This window comes from Neomonachus schauinslandi, chromosome 3 (genome assembly GCF_002201575.2).
Source record: "Neomonachus schauinslandi chromosome 3, ASM220157v2, whole genome shotgun sequence".
NCBI classification, from domain to species: domain Eukaryota; kingdom Metazoa; phylum Chordata; class Mammalia; order Carnivora; family Phocidae; genus Neomonachus; species Neomonachus schauinslandi.
The window spans coordinates 76,780,763-76,792,977 of record NC_058405.1 but is presented as its reverse complement, the minus strand read 5'-3'; the positions used below and the strand labels follow the sequence as shown (position 1 = coordinate 76,792,977).

Here is a 12,215-nt window from a genome sequence, read left to right as displayed (position 1 = left end):
GCGTGGGGGGCACGCGGGGATGGGGCTGGAAGGGGGCGCGGCGGAGGGAGCCGGGCGCGCTGGCCCCGCGCGGGGGACTGGGGTGTGTGGCCCGCTGGGGGCGCCCCGGGCTCGTCCCGGCGCGCGCGGGGTTGCCTGGGGGCGGTGCCGTAGCCGGGACGAGCCTCCCCGGGGTGTCTGGCCTCCGCCTCCGCTCGCGCCCGGGCAGTGGCGCCTGGAGTCCGGGCGGGGATGTGGGCACCCGCGGCTCGGGGGAGCGGCTCCCCCGCCCAGAAGCAGAGTTGTCGCTGCGGTCGCCGAGGAAGGAGGACGGAGCCGAGGCCCGCGCTGTCCGGAGAGAAGACAGTGGTCTCATCCCGTCGAGAATGAAGGGAAATACGGTGGCCGTTTGCTCGCCGGGACCCCAAGAAGTACAGCAGGTAAAGAGAATGGTCACGGACCACCACTTCGTTCTCAGTTCCCCCAATTTCCGTTGTCCTTCCTTCTCTTGCAGCCCCCTAAACTAACTCTTCCGTTGTTAGGATCCCGTCTCCTCTGCAGCCTTTCCCCAAGCCCCAAAACTATCTTCCCACCCTGCTTCCTCTTCCTCTGCGTCTTCTCTGCCCCAAATAGCGTTTTCCTTCCTCATCTGCCAGTCTGACGAGGGCTCTGGGACACGTGTGAAACGTAGTTTAGACAGTCGGCCTTTCTTTGCTGGAAAAACTTTGCTAACTGATCTGCAGTCTGACATAACACTTAAATAACTTTGTCTTGCGGGGAGGTGGGGTAGCGACGGAGGGAGGGGGTGAGGGAGAGAGAGGCAGGCGGGGGCGGGGGGCGGGGATGAGAGAGAACGAAAATAAGAATGAACTTGTTTTCTGTAAATTGATTTTGCCAAAAACATTGCCCTGGATTGCTGACTAGTCTATCCCTTGACACTGAGTAAGCAGAGTGGTTGCACCAAGAAGTGCAAAGTTGCACAAGGTTTACTTGGCAATTTAGAGGGGAAACAGAGAGATCCTTCAAATCACAGGTGGCTCACACAGTCTTCAGTGGGATGATAACTTGATGATCCTCCCGCCCCCCTTCTACCCACTACCCTCTAAAGTTCCCATGGTTGGTATTTATTTATTGGCATGTTATTTGGTTAAACCAGGGTTAGGCAGTTGGTAATTTTTAAATCACTACTGGATGGTCTGATGTTTATGAATAGTGGTACAATCACATACAATTTTTCTGTGAAATAACAACTCATCAAGTGATACCAAATGTTGTACAAGTAGATTTTTAGTGATGACACTATATATGTATGGTATTTTTGCATAAATGCTGTTGGGTGTTCCTTAAAACAGGTAAATCTGTGTTTGTAAAGCCATGGAATTGTCTTTATTTTTTTTTAAAGCAGATCTTTTGTTTTTTGTTTTTTTTTTAATGGCTCTTCTTGTGCTTTTCTTCCTTTAATATGAGCAAGCTATAAAAAAAAAACCTGAAAAAAATTATTACAATATTATTCAAAAACAGATGTAAGCTGATTTCTTGGTTTTTGGTGATGGAATATTTTACCAGAAGGTTCAGTGTCTCTGATATGAGAACTTCCTCTCTAGAAAAAGTGCTTCCAAAGTGATTAGCAAACTGACATTCACCCTACATGTGTAAAAATATCATATAGTAAACTTTTAAAGTTATTCAACCATGTTGTCAAATACCTTGCTTTGCCTAAGTCCTTATGCTCTTTTGATATTTAATGTTTGTTATTACTGAATCATTAGGCACAATATTTGGTAGATATTACACCTAAATCATTAATGTATATAGTACACCTCCACTGTGGGCTTACAACTATAGAAAAGTTGTCCTGTATGACAAGAATAATCTAGAAGATATTTCTTTAATCTTGAAAAAAATATAGTGATGAACAATCCATTTAATAAATTAGACATACATAAGCAGACAATAAAAGAAATCAGGAAACTTTGACATTTAACAAATAATTTGTTTTTTAAACTATTACACACCTCTCAGCGTTAATGAGAATAATAATACTCTAATTGTGGCTGGAGGATATTTCAAATATATATATACAGTATTACATTTTGATCAACATCATTTCATTATCTTGGGTATGACTTATTAAATTTATCAGACCCTCGGGGCGCCTGGGTGGCTCAGTTGGTTAAGCGACTGCCTTTGGCTCAGGTCATGATCCCGGGATCCTGGAATCGAGTCCCGCATCTGGCTCCCTGCTTGGCAGGGAGTCTGCTTCTCCCTCTGACCCTCCCCCCTCTCATGTGCTCTCTCTCTCTCTCTCATTCTCTCTCTCAAATAAATAAATAAATAAAAATCTTTAAAATTTATCAGACCCTCATTTTGATGTTTAGTTGTTAAGATTGTGTCCTTCAAGAGCTCCTAATGTCCTTTGGGTAAAATAGGCAAATAAATATCTATGGACATAGTTACAGTTAAGCAAAAAGATAATGCTAATTTTATTTTTCTCTAGAATTGTACTGTTAGAAAGTGATTTATATGGACATGATCATCATAGTATCATAACCCAAAAATTTAATTTCCTAAAGACAGGTGATGTTGCTTTGTGATTTGTCAAAAAATGCCCATTTCATTACATCTTCTGTAGTTGAATTTATGTGAAGTAAACACAGCTGGTTGTGTGTTGTGAATGGTACAAATACAAGTATCCCTTGTTTGAAGTGTATTTGCATATAAATTTCTGAACACACCTTCTAAATTAGGAAACAAAATAGCTACATATGACAACTTGTGGTTTTAGCATACCATTTTGTTAGGTATGAGGGAAATATTTGTACTGGAGACAGCAGGAAAAGGAAGGATATAGTAAAATAATGCTTCCTAACTATTTTAATGTCATGGATTCCTTTGAAAACCTGGTGATAGTTTTAGATCTGCAACTTGGACTGGATTTCAAGAGGTTAACAGTTCTTAAAGCCAGTTCTGGACCCCTGGCTGAGGTCACCTAAATTAGATTCTCAGCATGTAGATGGGCTCAGTTGCTGCACATACAAGACCTTGAGTCAGTCCATTATAATAAAGTATGATGACATTAATACTTACATTAATAATAAAACAATGAAAACTTAATTGGAAAAGTAACACGAGCCAGGTATCTAATTTCTACAAATTTCTAATTTGTAGAAATGTGCTTGTGATATTTTGTCTAGTAGACTTTTTAATATTTGTGCCTAAACTCCTTTTTCAAAAATAACGTATAATAAGTGAACTGAGTGAAAAAAGGAGAAAATTCTAAAATAGGAAACCTTAACTAAAATCATATTGCACTGAAGACAAAGGCCTAAGTAAGCAACCAGGTATAAAAAGGGAAACGCTGTATAAAAGTTGTGTTTTTATAAAGAATATCTTTATGAGTCACTGGATTATTTACATGGAATTCTGTGGGTTGGATTATAATTGAGGTTCTCTTGCATTTCCAAGGCATGAGGTGCAGATGCCCCCTGTATATAAAGGACTGTTTGCATTGTTTTTCCTCCCAGCTCCTGCTAGGCTACGCTGTCCTAACCAATGGCCGCTCTGGGGAGCCATGCCTCCTCCTCTGTATCCTTCTCCCTTAAGATTCTTGATTCAATCTGTTGGTTTATAATCCCCCTTAATTCAAAAAGATTTGAGGTAAATACCCACCAAATTATTCTCCAGAGAATTTCCTTCTCACGTGTGGAGCTTGCAGCTATCCCTCTGACTTCCAGCACGTGCTCTCAAAAGGAAAGTGCGGTGTGCATCCCTTTGACTGAGCTCCTACTTTAAGCCAGGCGGCAGGCATTCATTAAGTTTCATCCGTCTTCACAAGCACCCTGTGAGGAGGGCCCCACTTAGCACAGACGGAAACTGGGCCCAGAGAGGCCATCATTTGCCAACGTGATTGCTCAGCCAAACTGAGTAATAACACAGACCTGATACCAAACCTAGGCTTCCCACTGCAGCACAGCACCCAAGAAGACTGCTGGGGTCAGTCCTGCCTGTCATTCTTCTTGAGAATGCAAAATAGCTCAAATGCCTAAACCACATGACTAGTGCTAGGAATACTTTGTATCAAGGAAAAGGAAGGCATTTAACATTTAAGGGTAACATTAACTAGTGTAAAGCATGAGCACCGGGAAACTTGGTGCCTTTAAAAACCTCAGAATTCTTCTTTGGAAACTCTGGAAGTCTTCTTGAAGGCAACTTCAGTGTCTTCATTTTCCAATTAAATATTTTTTTTTGACTTTTTACTAAATCGGGCAAATACAGAAGGCCAATAAAATAGATAAAATAGTATCTTATGAACACAGTATTCCATTAGCAAGTCTCAAGATTGTGGCACATAGTGGGATGGTGGCTAGCCCACTGGTACTTACTGTTTTATGAAGATTTTTATTTTATTCATACTTACCTGAAGCAACAGTTCTGTCACCCTTCACATACCATCATATTTTGCTGCCTCATTTTTGAGGCCTTTCTGCCTTTTTTTCCTTTCCTTTCCAATATCCAAACTTGGAGGTGTATGTAAGTGGGGAATGGCGAGAACAACCCAACTGGAATAGTAAAGGAATGATCATCCAGTCCCTTCATTTGACGTATCTCAAGCCACAGGTAACTGCCCCACAGTGTGTGTTTCTTTAAGAAATACCACACTCTGCTTAGGGTTCTGCCTGATTCTTCCAGCTGACACTTTGTACAAGCCTGGAAAAGTAGATGTCACTACAGATGCATTTTGGCCTTTCTCATTTCCATCTTCCATTTCTTCTCAGGCTGCTGATTCCATCATTGCACATCACATCATGATAGTTTAATTGCTCCAGTGATTTGTAATTATTTTGTATGAGCTCATCTACACTGAGAGTTATTCTTAGATAGGACTCTCAAATGCAGCAGGTGTGAAAGTGTCCCTAGGAGTGGTTCTGCTTGTGCATCTGCTGGGATACCAGGGGTTTTATGGGTCTCAAAGCAGTTTTTATGTAAATCTCATAGTTGGGGGTTATAGCAGCACATATTTGTTATAAATTTGGACAAACTGTCACCTGTAAATGGTCCAGGCTTGTGGTTGATGCAAGCTTATGATTTTGCTTTCTATGCAGTGGTTTGTCTTTCTATCCACAGCCTTAGAGAAGGAGGGATCTCTTCTTGGACTTTCCTCGTATGTGGGAGCTCTGGCCTTGCTCTGGATGGAGGCCAACTCTCCCATCTCTGTTGGGCATTAAGATTCAGGCTCAGTCTCTAGGCCCATAAGTGGGTCTGATAACCCGCATACTATGTGTAGCATCACCCCCAGTTATCTCTGGCTTTCATTTCCATACTTTTTTCTAGCCTTGAGAATGTTTCATTCTTTCCTGTAATTTTGACTACATATTTTTAAAGTATTACATTTTATGCAGAACTGTGTCTTGGTGGTACAAATGGGGCTCTCTCATGTCTTCTCAGTCCTTTATATTAGAAGACCTCTCTATGTGTGATACATTTCATTATTTGGGGGGGAACATTTCCTATGTAACTATTTTTAAAGATAATTATAAATAATAAAAAAATACATTGTACATCATACTCTGAGCTAGATTACAAGAGAGTTCCATGATGTTCATTATCTAAATTTTAAATAAACCAAATTTTAACCAACTTCTGGAATTTTAAAATAAGCAATAAAGTTAAATGGTGTATTAAATGATGTTAAATGGTTAAAATATAATGAAGATAATTCTCAATTATTTATGTTAATTATGCAACCTGTAGATTAAATTGGTTATCTAACCTATTGATTATTCTTGGGCTGTCTATACCTTTACTACTAAATTTTGTTTTTATTTATTAATATATCTACCAAGTATTAGTTGCAAAGTAAGGATAGACATCAGGACAGTTTTGTTACTGATTAGAGTTTGAGCGATTGTTTGCTTGAAACTAATAAATTGAGGTTTGAGTATTTTATTTGTCTTGTGACATAAAACTCAGACCTTAAGTATGAATTTGTAGTTAGAGCAGGTACTCAGGTAAGTACTGGTTGATTTCAGGGTTTTTTTTTTTTACTTTGCCAGGGGGGAGTGAAGGGGACATAAGAATATAATTACCAGATTCACCTCTTAGATTAACAATGATAATGAGACAATAAGTTTATTTTTAAAATAATAAAACCTAACTAAAATATGATTTGCATGTCTACAGTATAATCTATTTCCAATGAGATGTATCAGGAGTAGGCAAACTTTTCCCATAAAGGGCTGGATAATAAATATTTTGGGCTTTGTGGGCCATAGGATCTCTGTCACAAGTACACAACTGGCCATAGACATACATAAATGAGTAGGCATGGCTGTGGCTTAGGGACACTCATAAGAACAGGCGAAAGGTCTTACTTGACACACAGGCTATCATTTACCAAACCCTGAACTATACTAATGAAAGCAATCAGTTATAAAGAAATAACTTTAGTTGTGAAGTATTTTTCAACATAGATTGATACTGCCAACCTTAAAAATTAAACAACAAAGCCTACCAAGCTGCAAATTAGTTTACTTGGGAATAGAGATATTGCAGTTTGGGACGTGTAAACTATGGGGAACCATTGGCAAGCCCAGAGAACAGGGAAGACTATCCTTTTGTAGAGGAAAGCAGGAAGTTGGGAGGGGTTGTTTTGAGCAAATGTTCATTGGAGTTTGAAGGAGTAGTGGCTTCTCATTGGCCGCAGGTGACTGAAGTCGTGACAGCTTTTCATTGGCTGTGAGGAAATCTTACTCCCTCCTCCTGGACTGTGTAGGCTGTGAGGAGCCTAGTAGCGCAGGAGAGCTCCCCATCATGACTTCCGAAATTGTATTGTACCCATCAGTTAGCCGTGATCATCTGCAAAGTTGGTTTATGATTTTGTTCCTACGTACAATAATCAAAAGGAGGTGAGCCAGAAGAGTCATTTTCCTTTAAGAGATAAGAAGGATTTATATAAATTGGAAATAAGGGGGAAAACCCTAAAAATTATTTTATCAGGTTTGCCTCTTTTGACACTTAAAAGATTATACAAGTTCATTAAACTATTTAGTTTCATAAAGAATTTTTAGTTTCATACTGGGAAGGGCTCCAGATTTTTCTATGTTGCTTATTTTTAAAATATTAACTATATATTTAAAAGTGATGTCCTTTATTTGCTACACATTAAACAGTTGGAAGATGTTTTTCCGACTTGTAGATTTTGGTTATTTAGTTTGTAGATAATTTTTTTCAAATATAATAAAAGGTAATCATCTTACAGTATGTAAGTGTATCAAATCAACATATTGTACACCTTAAGCTTTTACAATGTTATATGCTAAATGGACCTCAATAAAGCTGGAAAGAAAAGAAATTAATGGAACCCTTCTCTCCCACTTCAAAAAAGAAAATACTCTTATAATGGTGGCTCCAAATCACTATATATGTGTCCAAACCCATAGAACAAACAACACCAAGAGTAAACTCCAGTTTACTGAAAGTAGAATCATTTTAAGTGATTATTATGTGTCAGTTCATCTTTGATTAAAAAAAATGTATCATTCTGGTGAGATATATTGGTAATGGAGGAGACTGTGCATGTTTGGGGAAAGGACGTATATGGCAAATCTCTGTACCTCCCTCTCAATTTTGTTGTAAACCTGAAACTGCTCTAAAAAAATAGTCTCTAAAGAATGAACAGTGCATACATACACCACATTTTCTTTATCCATTCATGTGTTGAAGGACATGTAGGTTGTTTTCGTATTTTGGCTATTGTAAATAATGCTGCAGTGAACATGGAAATGAAGATATCTCTTCAAGATCCTGATTTATTTCCTTTGAATATATACCCAGAAGTGGAATTGCTGGATCATGTGATAGTTCTATTTTTAAACTTTATGAGGAAGCTCCACACTGTTTTCCGTAATGGCTGCACCATTTTACATTCTCACCAACAGTGTGTAAGAGTTCCAATTTCTCCACATCCTTGCCAACACTTGTAATCTCCTGCCTTTTTTTGAGAATACCATTATAACAGGTGTGAGGTGATACCTCATACTATATTGTATACTTGAAATTTGCTAAGATAGTAGCATTTAAGTGTTCTGACCAGGGGAGGAAGGAAGGAGAAAGAGTATGTGAGGTGATAGATGTGTTAATTAACTTGACTATGGTGATCATTTCACAATATATGTCAAAACGTCAAGTTGTACACCTTAAATATATACAGTTTTTATCTGCCAATTATACCTCAGTAAAGCTGGGGGAGAATGGGGCTGTGGAAAATTTTCCATAGGATATGCTTTTGACATGATTTCTATGTTATATCCAAAATGTGGCTGACTTTCAACTCCTGCCCCAGTTAAACAAACAGATTTTTAAAAGTTAATCTGCTGCATTCAGAAAAGAGAAGGAAAAATTCAGAGGCCAGACTTTCATTAGCAATGGTCTGAGTTGTAGCACTGCAAAATTCTTACGGCTCACTAGCCCTAATCTCAAGTTGTAGACTAAGTACTTCCACCAAGAGTTGCACTCATCCCATATTCTTTGCCCAAGATGGGTGCTTCATTATTCGCTTCAAACCATGACTGCTCTGGTTGGTTAACATTGCTTTTCATTCCATTTATTCTTCCACACAGTCAAGTTAAAACCTTTCCCATGTCCATCCAAGTGGGTGCTAAGTCCCATGAAAGCCTCGCTCTACACAGCTTCCCGGTGTCCTGGTTTGAGGTCCAGTGGCCTCTGCTTCCATGTTGTTTAGACAGCAGCTTGGTATCTGCCACCATCTGGGGTTGCTCAGCAAATTATTGTGAAGTTAGGCTTAATTTTTTCCATCCTCTCAAGTTTGAGCACAGAAACCTGCTTTGAACTTCTTTGCACATGGGAAACATCATGAAGAAGCCCAGGCAGGCCCTACCCCTCCATTTCCCTCTCGGACTGCTATCCGTCAGCCTCCTCTTCCTGTTGGCATTTCCCTTCCCACATACCTGGACCCATGTTGATGGCCTGAATTTCCTTGGCCTGGCCAGGGTCATCAGCTTCCACCTATCCGTGCATATCTGCTCTGTCCACTGAGAAAAGTCCTGCCACAGATCAATCCTATAGTGTGATTTTCCTATAGTTATCCTGAAAATGTTTCTAAAATCCCATAAGTGTTCAGTTGCCAGTGCTGAACATTCACAGCCTCCAGCCTCAGCTGGAAGGACACTTAGCCTCATGCTGTGATCGTTCATTTATGCTCGACTTTTCCCTCTCCCATCCCATTGGGAGCCATTCCAGACCTTCTCTGCTGTCCTTACCACCCTTAGCAGATGAGATCTCTCCTGCTTTCTCCTTCACCTTCTTCAGACCATTACATTTCCGTGACCACCCCCCCACCTTGGGTGCCTTCTCCTATTTATGAATTAGCGCAAGATTAGATACATGTTTGAGGCTTACATAAAAGAAAGACCTTTAGAGAGAGAGATGGTGGCTACACATATGACTGGTTTATTAAAGACAGAAAATTAATTATTATCAACCTACTTATGACTATTTAAAGCAATCTTGTCCTGTGTCTGTTTTGATATAGTTTTTGTTTGAAATTTTAATCAACTTACTCTATTACAATGGGAAAAAACTGGGGCAAAGAAATGATTTAAGACAGTTTTTGAACAATGAAAGAATATAAACAAAATGAATATTATAGCATTATCCTCAAATCAATAATTACATTATTTACTAAATTCAGCCAGTAAATACCTGATATTTCTTGGGCTAAATTTTGAAGTACAAATGTTGGTATTTTAAAAAGGAACAAAACGATAGGGGATGAAAGTAAAAAAAAAAATTTATTTATTTATTTTTTATATATTTTTTAAATTTAAATTCAATTAGCCAACATCATTAGTTTCAGATGCAGAGCTCAGTGATTCATCAGTTGCCTATAACACCCAGTGCTCATCACATCACGTGCCCTCCTTAATGCCCATCACCCCATTATCCCATCCCCCACCTACCTCCCATCCAGCAATGAAAGATAAAATTTTTGAAAGACTTGAGAGGGAGGGCAGTTTTAGGTTCACAGCAAAATTGAGAGGAAGGTACAGAGATTTCCCATACTGCTCCTGCCCCAGCCCCAGCCTCACCATTATCAACATCCCCTCCTACATTTGTTACAACACTGTTACCATCCAAAGCTCACAGTTGGCATCAGAGCTCACTCTTGGTGTTGTACATTCTCTAGGTTTGGACAAGAGTATAATGACATGTATCCCCCATTATAACATCATAAAGAATAGTATCCGTGCCCTAAAATTTCCCTGTGTTCCACCTAGTCAGCCCTTTCACACTGCAGACTCCTGGGGAGCACTTAACCTTTTTTGTCTTCATAGTTTTGCCTTTTGCAGGATATCTTATAGTTGGAATCATATAACCTTGTCAGATTGGCTTTTTTCACTTAGTAGTAGGCATTTAAGTCTCCCCTACATCTTCTAATGGCTTGAGAGCTCATTTCTTTTTATTGCTGGATGATATTCCATTGTGTGGATGTATCAGTTTGTTTATCCATTCACCATTACCCAGGTTTGTGTAAAATCTTTTTAAATGCAAAAATTATATGACTTCCTTTTCTAAAAGCATTTCTAAAAGTATGTCATACGAGTCAAACTTTTTTGTATTATTTATGATGTGGTAAGAAAAAGACCTGGAATTACTTCCTCACAGTGTACAATACAGTTTGCATCCAAATAATTGGCTGTGTTCTAGAGGTTTGTTTGCAAATCTGAATATATTTTCTCAGAAATGTATCATATATCTGTTATGTTGTAAGAATTCTTTGCAAATGCTTCTTTAAGCCTAATGTAGCTAAACAATAATGTTTCTTGTTGCACAAAGCCTAAACATTATTCAGAGTATCACTTCTGTGTTTCAGTTATTAAAACCAAGAATATATCAGAATATGTGATGCTCAGGATTGGCCCAAAGAATGAGGACTCTTTCCTGGGCAAGTAACTGGGATGAGTTTTCAGTGATAGTTTCAGTAGAAAGGAACCAAGTGTGGTCCTGGGAGAGAAGGAGAATTCTGCACACAGCAGGGTGTGCAGGAAGATTCTATACATGTAGTGGGGATGAGCTCACAGCCACTTGGGGGACATACTGACGTGTGAATTTATACCAGCCATATCTACAAACCAGTAGTAGACTTTATGTTCACACAGCATAGCCTAGATTTGGAAAAAGCTTCACTATTTCTTTCAAATATACCAAAAAAAGAAAAAGAAAATTCTCACTTTGGGAACCTAAAGCAATTACTTCATTCTATTGAGTTGAAATGAACTGTCAAAAATGACTAAGCTTTCAGTTATACTCCTGGGCATAAAGGTGAACTGAACAGAATCATGTTCCAAAAGAGAGCACTCAAATTGCCAGGGATTGAAAGTGGGATAAGATCTATAGAAGAACTGGGAATCCTGAGAGTCTGACTCAAACCAAGGCTCTGTTTAAGCTTTTGCTGAAACTGAGTTCTCTATTTTCCTCTTCTTTGGTTATCTAAGATTGTGTGAAAGACCAGAATTCTTTCAGGAGTAAGGATCCACAGAAGGGTACCCATGGTGCCTCCAAGTTAGTTTTCACAAGTAGCTAACAACCCTTTTAACCCTACGGTAAAGAGACACGTGGGTGACAGACTTCCACGTTGAAGATGACAATGTGAGGGTAGTATTTACACAGTGCCCTCCTGAGATCATTCAAAAGCAGCAAAGCGAGCGAGAAACTCATTCAAATTCTATTTTAGGCAACACTAGGAGACAACCAAAACCCAAACCACAAAATTAGTGGAAAGTATTCCAAAAGAGTGGGGATTGAACAGGTATGTGTCTGAGAGAATAGCGAGAGAGGTCCTCAGAGCTGCAGGCTCAGAAGACGCAGCACTGTGTGTGTTTCAAAGGTAAGAGTGTGTCCTGCGTGGTGCAGTCTGCACATCCTACACACAGAGGGAGGAGGAGATGAATGAGCTGACAGCAGGGGATCTCTTGCACAGGCTCTGTGCCAAGATGCAAAGGTGGGCAGATGAGGAGCCACACGGATAAGTCACATGTCAGGAGGCAGTCTGTCTGTTGAAGCTAAGCATAGGACAGATCTTGTATTGTGAAAGAAAAAGGAAGGAATGAAGGAAGAAAGAAGGAGGGAGAAGGGGAAGGAAGGAAGGAAAGATGGAAGGAAGGGAGGAAGGGAGGGAGGGAGGGAAGAAGGGAGGGCAAAAGAAAAGGGGAGGGGAG

At 39.6% G+C, this 12,215-nt stretch overlaps 1 protein-coding gene across 1 annotated transcript in view; it reads left to right on the top strand.

Annotated features, from left to right (window-relative positions):
* Positions 1 to 215: 215 nt before the first annotated feature.
* SGCG (sarcoglycan gamma) overlaps positions 216 to 12,215 on the top strand; it is a 122,515-nt gene continuing 110,515 nt past the window's right edge. The window contains exon 1 of the mRNA XM_021678228.2: positions 216 to 419. Within this exon, the coding sequence (XP_021533903.1) occupies positions 366 to 419 (54 nt within the window). The 5' untranslated portion in view covers positions 216 to 365. The remainder of the gene's footprint in view (positions 420 to 12,215) is intronic.